Source organism: Nothobranchius furzeri, chromosome 14 (assembly GCF_043380555.1).
Source record: "Nothobranchius furzeri strain GRZ-AD chromosome 14, NfurGRZ-RIMD1, whole genome shotgun sequence".
Lineage (NCBI taxonomy): Eukaryota > Metazoa > Chordata > Actinopteri > Cyprinodontiformes > Nothobranchiidae > Nothobranchius > Nothobranchius furzeri.
In genome coordinates this window covers 63,590,361-63,607,725 of record NC_091754.1, presented here as the reverse complement: position 1 = coordinate 63,607,725, position 17,365 = coordinate 63,590,361, and the positions used below count along the sequence as shown (strand labels likewise).

The following is a 17,365-nucleotide window of genomic DNA, read 5'->3' as shown; positions in this document are numbered from 1 at the left end:
CGAGTGGCGGTTTATTTCCACCTGTGCTGATCTCTGTCATCACAGCAGCCTGAAGGTGTTTAGTGTTTCCACTAGTGGGTGAATGTAGTTTTCACTTGTGTGTTTTAGAGACACGCCGGACGAGGTACACGCTGCTGCAGATGAGGGCACAAGCAATTCTGTTTGACCCTCGCTACAAAGCTGCCATCAACCTGTCCGTCTTCTTCAGCGTGGCGCTGATGGGTGTGGATATGAGGCATCAGACCACGGTAACACACACACACACACACACACACACACACACACACACACACACACACACACACACACACACATCTGAGTCTAAAAGTCTCCATCTGCAAGTGTGTTTAATGACTGTTTCTGTGTGTTCAGTCTGTCGGCGTCCTGGTGATCCTCTGTCAGGTCATCTTCACCGGCGTCCTGACCAGTGAGATTTTAATCACACTGGTTGGGTATGGCTTCAGGAGATTCCTGTCCAACAAGTAACTTCCTTAAAGGACCTTTTTTTTCGGTATGCGCTACATGTGTCTCACAGTGTGTGTGTGTGTGTGTGTGTGTGTGTGTGTGTGTGTGTGTGTGTGTGTGTGTGTGTGTGTGTGTGCTTAGGTTGCTCTATGGTTATTTCTTCATCACGTTGATCATGGGCATCAACCTGTCCTTGGACGTGATGCAGCTGACGGACTCGATGACCTTCAGCCCAACAGCCTTGAGGGTCTTTCGGCTCCTCCGCTACTCACAAGGTACAAAATAATTAAACAGATTCATTCAAGTGAAACAGATGTTTGGCGGGCAGATGAGTGTGTGTTGTATGTGTGCTTAAAGCTGACGTGGCTGTGCTTTTTTCAGCTCTGAGGGCGAAGACGGTGAGGAAGTTTACTGCGATCCTCGTGAAGAGCCTGCAATGGGTAAATGTGCATGCTCCCACTTTTCTTTTCCATATTTTTGGGGAGTTTTATTATAAATGTTTATCCTTTAGCACTCCTGGAAAACATTCAGCTTTTTGTCTGGATTACCAAATGCTCTGCTTGCAGATCTTCCCCCTCTGTGTCTTGCTGGCGTTTGTCCTCGTGGTGTACGCCAATGTTGGGGTGGATGCGTTCAGCACTTTGGGTTCGTTTCTTCAAAAGCACACACACACACACACACACACACACACACACACACACACACACACACACACACACACACACACACACACACACACACACACACACACACACACACACATCCGTGGATCTCATGTGTGTGACCAGAATGCTCTAAGGACTACCCCTGCATCGGCCTGAACCGCTACGCTAACTTTAAAGACTTTGGACCTGCGTTTCTGACCGTCATCAGGATATTCACAGGCGACAACTGGAGTGACCTCTGGATCGTACGTCTAAACTCACACATGCATTTCACCACGTTGACTCTGGCCGCTCACGCCTGCCCGCCAGAGAGTGAACGACATTGTCTCTCATGTAATGCAGGACGCCAGCAGACCATGCAGACCCGGAGACGACTCCTGCGTTGGCAGAGACAAATGGATCCCAATGATCTATTTTGTTTCATTCGTCATCATCTCCCAGATCATCCTCTGGAACACGCTTCTAGCATTCGTCATAGAGGCCGTGGAGCAGAACACCGAGGTAATACACAGAACACTAAAACACAACATCTACTCACGGTGCAGCTGAGAACATCCATGTTTAGTGGAATCATCATCTGACATGAAATCACGTCAAAGCCCCAGAGTTTGAGCACATTATTAGCACAAAGTCAAGCTTGTTCCCAGAGCGGGTTGAACTCTGCTAGGACGTTCTTTGGTCTCCGATCTTGTTGGTAGAACCAGTGGAAAAGAGAACCTGTGGTTTGGGAATCCTGGGATCTCATCTCTGCCTCCTGCAGATGATGTGGTTGTTCTTTGGCGTGCACTGGAGCTGCAGATGCTGGGATGGGAGACCGCTCCTTTAGATCTGAGGCCACAAGAAGTTTAGCAGGATTTTTCTGAGACACTTTTACTATTGAAACAAAAATGTTCATTTATGTTTTTAGGTGAAAATATTCACTGTTTCATCATTACTGATCCTGGGAAAAAAGGGTGTTGGAATGTTATGAATGTTGTTTATTGAGAAACGGGTGAAAAACCAGTGTTGGTAGATCCAGCTCTTTAACCTTGTTATGTCTTTTTTCAGATAAGACACGAGGAAGAGCTGAAGGAGGATGAGCGGGAGTGGGAGCTGGAGGACCGGCAGAGGGGAGTTGCAGCAGCAATAGCAGCAGCAGGGAGCTGCAGCAGGAGCAGAAGTAGCAGCAGTGGGAGCAGCAGCAGCAGGATCAGTATTAGCAGCAGCAGGAGCAAGAGTAGCGGCAGCTGGAGCAGCAGCGGGAGCTGCAGCAGGAACCTGAGTAGCAGCAGCGGGAGCTGCAGCAGGAGAAGCAGCAGCAGGAGTAGCAGCAGCGGGGAGTTGGAGCAGGAGGAGCAGCAGCGGGAGCTGCAGCAGGAGAAGCAGCAGCAGGAGTAGCAGCAGCGGGGAGTTGGAGCAGGAGGAGCAGCAGCGGGAGCTGCAGCAGGTGCAGGAGGTGCAGGAGGAGCAGGAGTCTGGATGAACGGACAGCAGTACTCCTCCAACAAAAACGTTCAAGTTTTCAGGACTACCTCTTTCCTCCAGGCATCATCTTCTCCCTGACAGATAAGTTCTCCTCCTCCTCCATGAGGATCGATGCTCTCTCCTTCTTTAACGTCCTCCTCCTCTCACACCCTCCACAAACCTCTCAGCGGCACATGCAGGTTCTTCTCCGTGGTTCCCTTTAGAACACTGTTACTGCCGTTTTGGAGCCCAGTGGTGTGTTGCACTCCCATTTTCATGTTCAGCAGTTCAGCACCTTGGACAGCTGCTCCTTGGGAAGCTGTCTTTACTTCAGGACCATGGACAGCGCCAGAGCAGCCGTCATGTCCAGCTGGGACTTTTCAGCTCGTCAGCCGGCCCGTCAAAAGCGGCCAGCTGAAGCTCATCAGGGGAGAGAAATGTTTGTAGGTTGCACCAGCAACGTGTGTTCTCTCCCCTTTGTGGTTATCTCGGTCTTGTGGTTAAAACCAGGTTGTTTGGCTTTCTTTTGAGAAAAGTAATCTTAGGAATTTTGATGTTTAGAGATATTCTTAGTTAACCGGTAATTGTTGGTTTGGTGAGTCTCTTAGACTACCTTTGGTAAATGACCAGGTGGGGTTTTTCCTCTTTTGGAGTCTCTGTTTCCCGTTTTAAATATAGCAGAGCTATTTAGTAGTTTTGGTGTTTTGACAAATGAAGTTACTTTAGTACCTTTTTGTTTGGTTTGTCTTTTAGACAAACCTTTTAACTACTTGGTGGGGATTTTGCCCACAGTTCCAGTCCATTTTATTAAAGGAGATTAATTTTAGGATTTGTAGTGGTTGGTCCTCTGGACATTTTCAGTTAATTAATTAATTTTAACTTGGTTAATTTCGTGGTAAGGGTTTTGGCCCCTTCTTTTGGTTTCCTTTCTTTTTAAAGAGCAAGTCACCCCCAAATAATTTTTTTTTTGCTGATAAACTAAATAAACGAGTGTCTAATCGTGCTGCAGACCCGTGTAGTCAATAATTTGGCACTTCAGTGCATCTTAGTTAAAATTTAAATATTCTGCCTAAAACTGGCAGTGTTGTGCCGTTGTCAGGTAAAAACTCTGCACTGTATTTTAATTTAAATCTGCCACCGCTATTGGCTAAGAGGTATGCTATGATGTAAACTGGTACATTATGATGTCACAATGCTGTCATGAGCCTGTGTGTGTGTGTATTTGTTAGCAGCTCCGCCCTCTCGGTCTGCCAGGCAACAGCATTTGTTGCATTTTTCAAACATGAAGTGAGAGTGGAGTTAGACTCTGGTAGGGGTTGACTTGCTCTTTAATAAAACCTTTGTAAAGACAAGGACACTCTGAGTTTGGTTTTTGCTTGGTCAAGCCTTTTTCTCCTCCGTTAGGGTTACTTTGCGTTAAACTTGTCCTTTTTATGTTTATGCCCCTCTCCTTCCTAGCAGCGCCCACAGAGGGGTGTAACAAAGGCATTAAAACTGAATCTTCGTATAATAAAAGCCTCGTTAGAGGCCACTGAAGACCAAACTTCTGATTGGGTGTCATGCTGGTGCGTCTCCAGCAGGTTCTGCTCCCTGCTGTCCTGGTGTGTGTGGAGGACAGCTTTTATGAGATCACATCTGAGGCCCTGCTGGTCACTCAGCAGCTGATAAAACTGAGGAGACCTCAGGAACCGACAGCCGTGTCTGCAGCGTTTGACCTAAAGCCGTATGTCAAAGAGGGGCGTTGGCCCCGGCCGAGGAAGTTTTCTGCAGAAGTTTAAAACTAATTCTCTTTGACAATTCTTGATTTATGTTACCAGGAAACTGCGTTGCTTCACCTTATTGCTTTAATGTGTGTTGGTTTCATAAACGGGTTTGCCAGAACCTGTGAGACGAGAAGGAGTCGGGTTCCTTCAGAAAATCAATGAAAGCATGAAGAAATGTTTTGTTCTTGCAGACTTTGTTTTATTCTTGTTTTCATCCTTCCATGTGTTCGCTTTGGATCAGCTGTTGGTTCACTCCAGATGTGTTTTATTTGGTCACCTGTTCTCCATAAAACTCTTCCTGAAGGTGTCTTTGTAATGGTGACGAGGCTCAAAGCAGCAGACATCAACCAGGAAGTGAAGGAAAGAGGCATTTCCTGCATAGGTCACCTGGTGTGTCTCCTTGGAGACCACCTGGGATCGGAGCTTCAGGGGGTCCTGGCCATCTTTCTGGAGAGATTATAAAAGGAGATAACAAAGCTAACTGCCGTTAGAACCAGCACCCTCATTTCTGCTTCCCTGTTAAGTAAAAGTTTATTTATAGAACGCCTTTCACAGATATAAATCACAAAGCGCTGTACAACATGATAAAGATCAGGGCAAATACCTCTAACCAATAAAAACATCAGAAAAACAATAGCAGTGTTAAACGTAGAAAATAAAATCATGAGTATAAACAAAGTGAAGGTGTGAACCCGAACAAAGCCATCTTTTAGAACATGTAGGGAGGGACCGCCTGGATGAAAAGGTGAGTTTTTAGATGATTTTTAAAGACCTCTACAGTGTTAGAGAGACGGAGATTTGAAGGTAGACTGTTCCAAAGTCTGAAAGGCCCTGTCCCCTTTGGTTTTCAGTCTGGTTCCAGGAACAGCCAGGAGGTTTTCAGATGTGGATCTGAGGTTCCGAGAGGTGGTGTGTGGGGATAAAAGCTCCGTTAAAGGTTCAGCACACATATTTGTCAACAAAAGACAAACTAGAGACGCGAAAAAAAACTTCCCTTCCTCTTCAGGCTGACCTGTCCCCATCCTGCCAGAGGCTCTGTCTCTGTTGGGCTCCTTCCTGAGGAAGAACCAGCGGGCTCTGAAGCTCAGCGTGCTGACGTGTCTGATGGCGATCGTCGTCCATCGCTGCCAGCATCAAACCGGCAGCTCTGGAGCCCATCCTGAATGAGAAGAGAGTGGCATGCACGTATCACAGGCACTCACACTTGAATCATACTTGTAATCACAGATCTGCTAGTGGCAGCTATCTAGCAGCAGCTGGCTGCAGCACCATACATGCTTCATGTCAGAGTCAGTTTCTTTAATTGTCCTTATTTTGGTCCATTTAGGTAAATTAGATTTTATCCAAATACACATTATGGTTAAAAGTGTTCAATGTTTATGGGGACTTAAGCCGGGTGGACACTGCAACTTTTTCAAGAAAGAAAGAAGAAGACAGAAAAAAACAATTTAAGCTTGCAGACCTGCAAACTCAGATTTTGTCTCATGCAACTGATAAATGACTTTGTGCTGTCATGTTTTTATATGTGATTGGAGGCTTTTGTTGTTGTTGTTTCAGATAAAAACAGCAGCTTCCTGCGCTTTGATGACAGAGATAAAGTTACGTTTTTATCACGTTTCTAATTCAGGGAACTGATGCAACAAATGTCAGCTCCTTAAAACGACTCCATCATTTTCTGTTACGTTTTGTTTTTAAACCTGAGAAAGAGCTAAAATAATGATCACAATCAAGCATTCAAACATCGTGATCTTACGTTTGAACGTCACATGTAAGATTTCTATGTTGTAAACAAAGTGATTAAAATTCTTACGCTTGTAGACGACGTTTGTTGCTGTGATAATAACCAGAAGCAGCACCAACAGGACTCCACAGACCATTACGTCTGTTTCTTTTCTTTGAGTCGCCTACAAAACAACAATAAATAGTCACCAGTCATTCTTAAAAATGGTGGAAATTCATGACGATAACAATAATAATAATAATAATAATAATAATAATAATAATCTCCTACCAGTTTTAGTTGGACTTTTAGAAGTTACAGGAGATGTGACTGCTGGTCCTGAAGGAAAACAAAAACTAAACCCTCCAGATGTGTCTAATCCAGCTGCCGTCCTCTCTGATGTGTGAAAAATGTGAGCTCGGCATTAATCAGAGTAACTCCACAAACCGGACGTGGGTCAGACTAAAACACCACAACTCGCCAACATTTAAGGACATTCTGTGGGTGAATGTTTAGCTGCGTTGTTCGTCGGTGTTTTCAGCTCCACACCAGTAGCACCCAGAATCAGCGGTTACGTCTCTGATTGTTATGGCCAATTTGTTTGTTTCAGCTTCTTTCATTAAAAATCTGTGGTCCATATTTAGTTTTGTTGTGTTTACAAGAAGCTGACATGTAGTAGGATCTTCTCCCTTACAGATGAACGTTGTAAGACGTTTTAAATCGTCATTAGGCATGTTTCCATTACCGGATCTCCAGGGTAGTTCCTGGGATGGGGAACTGAACCAGGAGATAGGATGTCCCAGTCCTCTCAGCTGTTGTGTCTCATTCAAATCCAGCCCTTTCAGAACTTGCACAGACGTCAGCGTATCACGGCTGCTTTGGCAGTGAGTGATGTCACTGATCAGCCCCAATAAAGTAACATTATTAATATTAAAAGCATTTATTTTATAGAAGTATATCATAATTTAATCCATTCAGAGGACAAGAGCAGCTCTGAGTTTTGCGAGACAAGCTCCGTTTATTAAGTCTGTGGTGGAATTCCACCGAGTTTTGGGAGTTATATTTTAAAAGTGATCGCTGTTTTTTCCCTTTTTTACTTCCATTCTGCTTCACCAGCTACTCTTCTCATTTTATTGCTGCCGATTGTTTTGGACGTCTGCTCATGTCATTTCCTACCAAGTTACAGCCAATCATGAGTTAGCTGGAGGTTCTGCTCAGCTGCTCCACCGGGCCGTTCTGAGTACCTACTCCAGAGCAGGTACTCAGAAGGTCCCTGAAGATGGCCGTTGGGACAGCCTGGTCAGGTGGAAACACGCTTTCCAGCAGCTGGTGACTTTCTGAAGGCCTTTATGTCTGTGGGAAAGTAGAGTTTAAGTCTTAATTCATGTTAAATCACAACCCAAAGACTGATCACATGAATTTCTCACCTTTGGCCTTTAGTTTTGTGAGTCCAGCTCGGGAACTTCCATCCTTTTCTTTCTCTCCACACCAGTAAGCACCATCATCATGTGGAGACTCTTTACTGCTGAAGCCTGCTGGTGTTTGTGAGGGTGAACGCTCCTCTTAGAGGATGATGTTGATAATATTTCATCACAGATTCAATTATTTTCCTTGCAGATGAACTTGATCCTCGACTGTTTCTGATCTGGATAATCACACTTGGTGGTTTCAGCTGTTCTGGCTGATTAACTGTCTGACAGACATTTTCCCCTGTAATAGGAAACAAAAACCTATTGAAACACAGTAATAATGCACACACACACACACACACACACGAGTAATAAGAAGTAACAGCTGAGTGACATGTTTTTTGTTATTTGAGATACCAAAAGTGCAAAACAAAAGCGCAACAGAAACACTCAAAGCAGTAAAAACAATAAATGTAATAAAACAAAAGCACAGATGCTATTTACCTGCCATGTGCCGGGGTGACTCCTCCTCATTTTCCCATCTTTGAGTTGTGTGTTTCAGGAGAGGGAGGCTCCAGCTGCAGCTAATTTGCAATCAGCGGGTCTGGATGCAAAAGGAGGATGGAGAACACTCCTCGACGCCGGATGATTACTACAGCTTGGTAGTTTCCTGCCCTCTTGCGACTCTTGGATTTTGTGCTCTAGTGTTTCTAGGATTTTTTGTGAACCTACAGATCTTTTCCCTGTGCTTACCCGGTACCAGGTTTTGGAACATTTTTGGACTTCTGCGACTCCTCAGGATTACTCACCTGTGCCCAGTAGGACACACACGTTAACCCACGTAACAACGTGTTTTTAACCATTAAAAAAGTATAAATCCCCTCTCCCATCGCTCAAATTGGTATGGTCCACACCAGCTTTTTTTTGTTTAGGAGCTAAGCTAACGCACCATTAGCTCAGTTTATAGTTTACCAAACTACACTTTTAGTCATTACCAGGGTCATTTTGTTTTTTTTTAAAGGTTTTTTTCTTCATGTAGATAAATTACAGGTCCCGGATAACAGGCAAGGGGCCATTCAAATAAAAGGAAACTATTGGCCACACAAAGTGATTATTTTAAATATAACCAGTACCTGTGTCTGTGCAGTACCAGTCAATGATGTTAAAACACTGGTATAAGAGTCTTTTTCTTTTTTAGATTAGAGTTACTATAATTTCATTTTCACACTACTGTTACTATTGTCCCTATTTTCTGTTTTCATGGTTTCTTGTCCTTTTCATATTGTGCTCATATTTCATTTGATCTTACCTGTACAATGTTTTTTTCTGCTTCTGTGAATTGGAATAAGAGTCCAGAATAAAGAATACTTCACTTGGGTTGATATGTGTATAAAAAGAAATCCTTACTGATGAATTACATTGTATTTTTCACGATTTTTAGGTCTTTAAGGGATTTAAATCATTATCCGGTAGTCTCAAGGCCTAGCATATGAATTGTTAAAGTTTGTGCAAATAGCTGTAAGATTTAAATAACTAAGATAATGTTATAATCAGTCAATTCAATTCAAGTTTATTTATATAGCGCCAAATCACGACAAGAGTCGTCTCAAGGCACTTCACATAATAAACATTCCAATTCTGGTCAGTTCATTAAGCCAATCAGAAAAAATGTTTCCTATATAAGGAACCCAGCAAATTGCATCAAGTCACTGACTAGTGTCAGTGACTATACAGCAATCCTCATACTAAGCAAGCATATAGCAACAGTGGAGAGGAAAACTCACTTTTAACAGGAAGAAACCTCCAGATGATCCTGGCTCAGTATAAGCAGTCATCCTCCACGACTCACTGGGGATGGAGAAGACAGAGCACACACACACACACACACACACACACACACACACACACACACACACACACACACACACACACACACACACACACACACACACACACACACACACATTCACACGCTGGTGGGGATGAGCTACAATGTAGCCACAGCTGCCCTGGGGCGCATTGACAGAGGCGAGGCTGCCGAGCGCTGGCGCCACAGGTCCCTCCGACCACCACCAGCAGACAAGGTGGGTTAAGTGTCTTGCCCAAGGACACAATGACAATGACAAACTGAGCAGGGCTCGAACCTGCAACCTTCCGATTGCTCCTGTGCCACCGTCACCCGTCTAATAACATAAATTCTTCTCTTTTGGACTTGATTGCAAATATGAAAAAGTCTAATATAAAAACAAATAGCACTTCGACTCAAAATACCGGGCAGGGGTCTATTTTGTCTTGGCCCCTAAAAAGCCTTGATACAGCCCTGGTCGTCGGAGTGTGTTTTAAAGGGGATCTGAACTTGATCAAATATGTAAATATTACATATCAATGTTTCTCACAGCAGTGGATGAACATGAAATAACTGAAATTATTAGCAAATGTAAGAATAAAAAAATCCCTGGATTGTGATGACATTGATATGATGGTGGGCAAAAGGGTAATGGAGGGTATTAACCATTTACATACATCTGTAACCAATCATTTCAAACTGGTTTATTTCTTGGTAGAATTAAAACAGCTAAAGTTATACCTGTCTACAAAGCTGGGAACAAACACCACTTTACAAACTACCAGCCTGTCTCTCTGCTACCACAGTTCTCCAAAATTCTTGAAAAATTGTTTAATAACTGACTGGAAAATGTATGGACGAACATTAAGTACTCACAGACAGTCAGTATGGACTTAGATCTGGTAGAACAACATCACTGGCTTCACGTGATTTAATAGAATACATCACAAATGCAATAGACAAAAAAGTCATGTTGCAGGGTTATTTATAGATTTTTAAAAAGCGTTTGATACAATAGATCATGAAATATTGTTAAGAAACTGGAACATTATGGCATCAAAGGGGTTGTTTTAAATTGGGTGGCAAGTTACATAAATAACTGGCAACAGTTTGTGATGATCAATAAATGCTGCTCCTCATGTCTGGACATTGCTTGTGGGGTCCCACAGGGGTTAGTGTTGGGCCCAAAGTTATTCCTTTTATACATCAATGACATCTGCCAAGTTTCCAGGGTATTAAAGCTTGTTCTTTTTATCGATGATACGAACATGTTTTAATCTGGGGATGATTTGCAACTGTGATTTCAAACAACGACTACAGAAATGAATAGAATAAAATAAAGAACTGGTTAGATAAAAACAAGTTATCACTAAATTTGAGAAAACAAAAATAATGGCATTCAGAAATAGCAAATTAAACACAAATAATATAATTCAATTTGGCGCTATATAAATAAACTTGAATTGAATTGACTGATTATAACATTATCTAAGTTATTTTAATCCGACAGCTATTTGCACAAACTTTGAAGCTTGATGATTTTATTGTAAATTTGTGTTTTTGGTATTTTCATCTCATCTCAGAAAAAAAGCTTTTTTACATGCACCATTACCATCATAACCTTATAAGAAAACACATAACAGTTACTGATTGTTTCTGTGCTCTATTTTTGTAATTTACTTTCAAAAATCTCAGCCTAATGCTCCAATACCTGGATACCATCTGGTCTTTTCCTTATCGGCTGTTTTCTGGGCGGAGAATCGCCTCTGATTAAAGAGAAAACAAACAATCAGAGAAGTAAATGGAAAAAAACAAGAGCTTAGATGATCAGGTTTACATACGGCTTTTCTCTTCTGCTTCTGATTTTGAGAACTAGGACTGTGACAGTGACGCCCATCAGCACTCCAGCAGCCAATAGTGAGGCGATTACACTGATGACATCACCTGTTGCAATCTGCGGTAAAGGCTTTTCTAAAACCCCCACACACAAACAAAAACTGATCAACACATTTACTGTTCACAACACCTTGGTGTAAAATACAATTCTAACAAGTTCCAACAGTAAATGTAAGTAACTGATGTAGACTCGTACCTAAGATGCCGATCTCCACCGAGGCTGATCTTGTACCGATGCTGTTGGTAGCATCACACACATACTGTCTGATCCCTGCAGGTCATACGTGACTGGACCTTTAAACAAGAGGACGTTGTCTCGGATTTCAATGTTGCTTGAAATGGAGCCATTGATCCTTCAGAGAACCGAAAGATAACAAATTTATCACAGTAACAAAATAAGTTAAGCGTGCATGCGCGTGCATGCGTGCGTGCGCACTCACAGTCTCCACTGATACAGAGAGACAGGTGGGTTGGCGTCAGCACGGCAGATCAGCTGGACGTTCTCTCTGTTCAAGTACCAGTTTCATCAAACCCTTCGATTGTGACTTCCGGCTCATCTGGAAATCAAATAGTAACAAAATCATTTTTTCCAGTGTCACCTCAACATATCTCAGTGCTTTGCTGTTACATATGAGTAACACTTACACTGAATATCAAGGGTGACGCTTTCTGTGTAGACCTCCTCGTTGTACATGGTGACACAGGCGAGTATCTCCCGGTGTGTTTCTCTGCTGGGCACCAGGATGTAGTCGCTCTGAACCGTCACCTCTCCTGGAACCCTCGTCTCCCACCTGCTCACATCAACGATGTGTGTTGGGATGGGAGGAACCATTGAGAAGAAAGAAGGGCTCTTTATGAAGACTGGGTCCTGAACACACACCTGATGGTTCCAGGTGGTTTTCCGTTGGCAGAGATGCAGGTCGCTACTGGAGTTTTTAGGTTTGAAGACCGAGCCACCGGCGTCGGGTGGACAGACTCATCTGAGTTGTAGGTCGGACTGAGGGAACACGAGCAAAAGCCATGAATCGTGGTATAAATGTAAACAGTGAAGTTTTGTGGTGTTTCCACACATCTTTACCGTAGACAGTGAGGTTTACGGTGTTCTCCCGGTTCCCTGCAGGGAACGTGGTGTATTCACAGATGTACGTGGCATCATCAGAGAGGCGAAGCGATGAGAAGCAGATGGTTGTATCTTCGAGATTTGGAGTTCTTCGTCTGACTGCTGCATTCTTGAAGGTGACCCGGTCCGTGTAAGGCGAGGCCACAGACAAACCCAGAGACGGATTGGCAATGGCAACGTTCTGCTTGGTGCCATTCACCAGCTTCTGCCATGTTACCTTAAATGGAAAGATGGACAGAGAGGACGGAGGATTCTGAAGGCTGTTTGAAGATTTGTTTTGTGTGTATGCAGAACCTGATCATTTAACTTAAGCATGCTTAATTAATGTTATAATAAGTATTGATTAACTGAGTAATAAATAGCTCAAATAGCCTTCATCTTTATCGTCAGACACAAAAACTTGATTTATAAAAAGAAGAGAAAAACCTCTCCCTGGGCTGCCACCTTACCGTGGTGGAGGGGTTTGAGTGTCTCAGTGATCCTAGGAGCTAAGTTGTCTGAGGCTTTCTGCCTCTGGTGGGGTTACCCATGACAAACAGGTCCTAGGTGAGGGATCAGACAAAGAGCAGCCCGAAGACCTCTTATGATGAATTATATAAGTGGAAACCGTGTTCCCTCGCCTGGACGTGGGTCACCGGGGCCCCCCTCTGGAGCCAGGCCTGGAGGTGGTGCAAAGAGACTGGATTGGGGTGAAAAGGGCTGGATTAGTACTGAATAAAAGGGTTGGATTGGGGTTGACTGGAATCTGAAAGAATGGGAAACTACTTGACTGGAGAGACTGAACTGAAGGGAACTGGAGTGGACTTGACTGACGACTTGACAGAGAGTCTTGACTTGCAGGGACTCAACTTTACTTGGCTTGAAGAAACCAGAAGAATCGGAAAGAAACTGGAGTTGGCTGGGAGAAAGTTGACTGAAGGAAACTTGGTTGGAGGGGACTGAACAGGACCGGAATTATCTTGACTGGACATTACTTGGAGTGGCAGCTTACCAACTGGGCTGGAAAGCTGATTTAGTGGCTTGCAGGTATTAACTTGCTTCCATTTTTAATTTAAGCAGGTAGTAACTGGACAGCTAATTGACTGGACTGGACTGGGGAGCTGAATGACTGGAGTGGAAAGTTGACTTGCAGAACTGGATTGAGAGGGAGCCTAGCTGTAGGGACTGAGCAGCTGACCGACTGGACTTGCAGACTGACTTACTGGATGTGGGGGTATACTGGCTGGACTGGACCAATGACTGACTGGGCTTGAGAGCTAACCAGTAGGACTGGACAGCAGACTGATTGGACCGGATGGCTGAGAGACTGAATTGAACTGATAGCTGACTGGGCCATGCAGGTGCCTATCTGGGTTTGGAGACTGGTAGAGTGGGCTGACTGGAGTGAGCAGTTTGATTTAATAGACTCGCTAACTGGCAGAAGGGAATAGCTGACTAACTGGACAAGACAGGTTGGGCTAGATGGGACTGGACTGGATGGGAAGGTCCTAGACAGAAAACCAAAAGCACATCATCATTGCAGAATTCTTGAAAAATACCGAATACTGAGCTGGGAAAACATGATTAGATATACAGATTCAATACTTATGTTTAAAGTGTTACACGGATTGGCTCCGATCCCATTACAAGAGAACATTAAACCAAAAGGAAAAGACGATATATCGACCAGGGCGAGTTCCTGGGGTGACTGATCCCCTTCAGACGAAGCACCTTTGGACATGCGATGTTTTCACATCATGCCTCAAGAACATGGAATACAGGTCCAACAGCGATCCGTGAACTTTATACTGTGAATTATTTTAGCAAAGAACTCAAATTGTGGATATTAGATACTCAAATCTGTTCACACAATCAAACATAATCAGAAAATATAACACTAAATTTAAGGTCAAGGTAAAGAATGTTTTTCCACTGAGGTAGGGACGATAATATTGTCTTGCTGCTAAATGGTGTACGATTATATTTTATATGCATGTATGGAAAATTTTAACTTGTGTGGCTACTTTTTAAAGTTTTAATCCTGGGTAAACAGAAGCAGGTAATTTAGCAAATTAGGGTGTATTATGGATTTTTTAATCTATTTTTTGGGTTTAATTTTAGGATCACAACATTGTTTTGTATTTGTTTTCCTGATTGTTTGTATTCACACACGTGTAGCAGCTATCGACCTGCTGCTGGACTAAAGATGGAAATTAGCCTTGGCTTGCATATATGTATAATTATATACGCCCATTAATATGCACTGTCCCTCTACAAATAAACTTAATCTAATCTAATCTAACTGGATTAAAAAGAATTAAATTGGTCCAGACAGAACCAAACTGGACAGAAATGAACCGGATGGAACCGGACTGGATAGAAAAATACTTAAATTGAGCCGAACCAAACTGAAACAGGAAAAGCCCTAATGAGGCCCGGCTCTAGTGGGGACATTTATAATAATATCATAATGTGTATGAGTACACTGAGACCAACTTGTTAAATCAACAAATACTGATCTGGTGTAGTTTAAGATCTGAAATGAGTCATTGCAGGAAAAATATTCATTTGAACACAACCTTGATTAATGCACACATGATTCAAACACTTTGGGATTTAAACATCTTGTTCATTCAACACACTTGATTATTTCAACCTATAAAGTGGTGAAGTCATTGATGATTCAAGGAAGATGAACTTTATTCAGAGTGAAAGGGCAGGAGTCTCGTCTTCTGCATGAGACCTTGAGCCAAGATATGATGGCTTCCTTGTTCGGTAGCAAGGCCTTGGGTAGTGCTTTCTTGTTTGGAGGCCAGACAGATGGGTGTTTATGTCTGCAAATTAAAAAGATCATTTCTGGTCATTTTGTGTCACGATCAGAACTTGGAAGACCCGTGGTGACACCAAACACAGTAAAGTTCCTTAAAAAGTCTTCATTGGATGTGGCGTTACCAGAGGAGGGCGAGGCTGGAGACAGAGTCGGAGAAGAGGCGTGGGTCAAAAACCAGAACGAGGTGAAGCAGGTAAATGGAGCAGACTAGAGAAGGGGTCAGATACAGGCAAGGGTCGAGATGGCAGTCAGAGTCCTAGGCAGGGGTCAGGCATAAAAACGAGGTCCAGAGGCTGTGATCAGGCAAGGTGCAAGGCTGGAAAATCTACATACAGAGTGTTCAATAATCTGGCAGGGGACTGGTGGCTGGCTGGTGAATATATAGCAGGGGGAGCAGGTGAGTGAGATGAGCTGATGACAGTGTGCAGGTGATGGTAATTAAGTGGCTGAGGGCTTGATTGAGGAGGCAGCAGAGGCAGAGGAGGGTGTAAGACTGGGAGTCATGACACTTTGATGAAAAATTGACCTTTGAGTATCTTTATAATGAGACTAAAGTAATCAAATAGATCTTGTGGTTAAAGAGATATACTCATTTAAGTGTGGGTGTGTCATCTGTGACTCGCTAGTAATATTTTTATTAAAGAAAAAATTGCTTTGGGGAAAATTGTCTAGAACGATTAAAATGTGATTAATTGCATTGTATTTTTTTATTGAGCCTCATCCCTCGTTCTAATTGATGACTTCTTCTTCCGACTCTTGGAGAGTACAGACATTTTTTCCTCCTCTCCTCCCCATCTTATCCCAAGGCTCTTTGTCTGTCTTTGTGTGCACGGTGCTTCTGCATTTTTTCTGTAAACTGGAAATTATTAAAAATGGATCTGGTCATTTGGTCTCTCAATGCGATTGACAACATTTTTTCAACAATGAGAACGGGAGAAGGGGCTCCCGGTTGCCCGTCTGGGACAGAGCCAGCTGGGCACATCATGGACTCCTGGAAACAGTGGAACCTGATCTGCCTCTCCCAACTGTCTGTAGAGGATTCTGAAGACGTCTGGATATTGTTGGTGTGAGGTTTCCTGCTTTTTGGCCTGTGTGGTTATCTGGCTTACCGGAAAATTAATGAGCTGTCGAGGAATATTGGCTCAATCCCGGAGCTCAGAGATGGATTACACCGCGCTGTGAACGCACAAACTCATATAATTGTCAAGATGAGTCGTAAGCTTGGAACTTTGGCTGAGATTCAGATTCTGGTACAGAAGGTGGATTCGATCTAGGAGACAGTTGACGGGTCAGCACGGATCGGGATAGATTAATCACGCCATTATTGGATTCAGAGGGGTTGAGGACCAACGGAACGTTAAGACAGAGAGTAAATTATCTCTGTCTGGCCCCAAAACAATTCTTATCTGGATCTGGTGCCTTCGAAGCCGTGAGGCTGAAGTGAAAACTCCCCCCTCAGGAGAAATGTGGAATGCTGTCATCGCCATGGCAACTCTGTCTCCCTATCCCAGCCTGAGCGGGACTGCGACCGATGAAGGCCGTTGAATCGTTCCAGGAGTCACTGTGCTCTCGAAACCCAACGACCGCCCTCCCCTGTCCAAACGGAGGTGACGAGCGCTGCTTATCGTGGCTGCATGCACTGAAGTGAGGAGAGTCCCAACCCTACCACCCCACCTAGTGGACACTTATGTTGTGTAATGTCTGAAATCTGTGTGCATTTCTGTCTGAGGGGTTTTTTGCAGAGCAAAGCTGCCCTCCCAGTGGAGGGTAACTCTGAAGTGCCTTTTTTTCTTCCACCTGACTCAATCCTCATATAAACCCTCTGACCTCTATTAAGGTAGCGCGACTCAGGTTGCGAATGACCACAGTCACCAGTTCTTGTCATGTGTCTATTTAAGTATGTCTGATCTCAGAATTGTGTGTACTGAAACTCTGATTTCCCTCTGGGATTAATAAAGTATCTTTAAACTGAATTTGAATGCATGTCTCATTTTCACAAAACAAATCTACAAATCTGATAATAACAGACACACTGGACTTTCTTTTTCTCCATCTTAACACCAGACCATTCTCCCAAACACTTTTCCTGCTGCCATTATAAAAGAATAATCAGCAAACTTGGGGATGATTGATATTTGTTTCATTTGCTAAATGAGAGCTTGGCTGTAAAACGTAGCTCCCACCCAGGCAGGGTAGGGGGTTTTCTGTAGCATTGATTGGTCACTTGTA

At 43.4% G+C, this 17,365-nt stretch overlaps 1 protein-coding gene across 1 annotated transcript in view; it reads left to right on the top strand.

Moving 5' to 3' along the window:
* The window catches only part of LOC107376769 (voltage-dependent T-type calcium channel subunit alpha-1H-like), an 8,529-nt gene extending 4,003 nt beyond the window's left edge, over nt 1–4,526 (top strand). The window contains exons 10-17 of the mRNA XM_070544336.1: nt 109–248; nt 373–482; nt 607–740; nt 847–905; nt 1,032–1,110; nt 1,254–1,375; nt 1,473–1,631; nt 2,178–4,526. Coding sequence (XP_070400437.1) covers nt 109–248; nt 373–482; nt 607–740; nt 847–905; nt 1,032–1,110; nt 1,254–1,375; nt 1,473–1,631; nt 2,178–2,507 — 1,133 coding nt within the window. The 3' untranslated portion in view covers nt 2,508–4,526. The remainder of the gene's footprint in view (nt 1–108; nt 249–372; nt 483–606; nt 741–846; nt 906–1,031; nt 1,111–1,253; nt 1,376–1,472; nt 1,632–2,177) is intronic.
* The last annotated feature ends 12,839 nt before the right edge of the window (nt 4,527–17,365 follow it).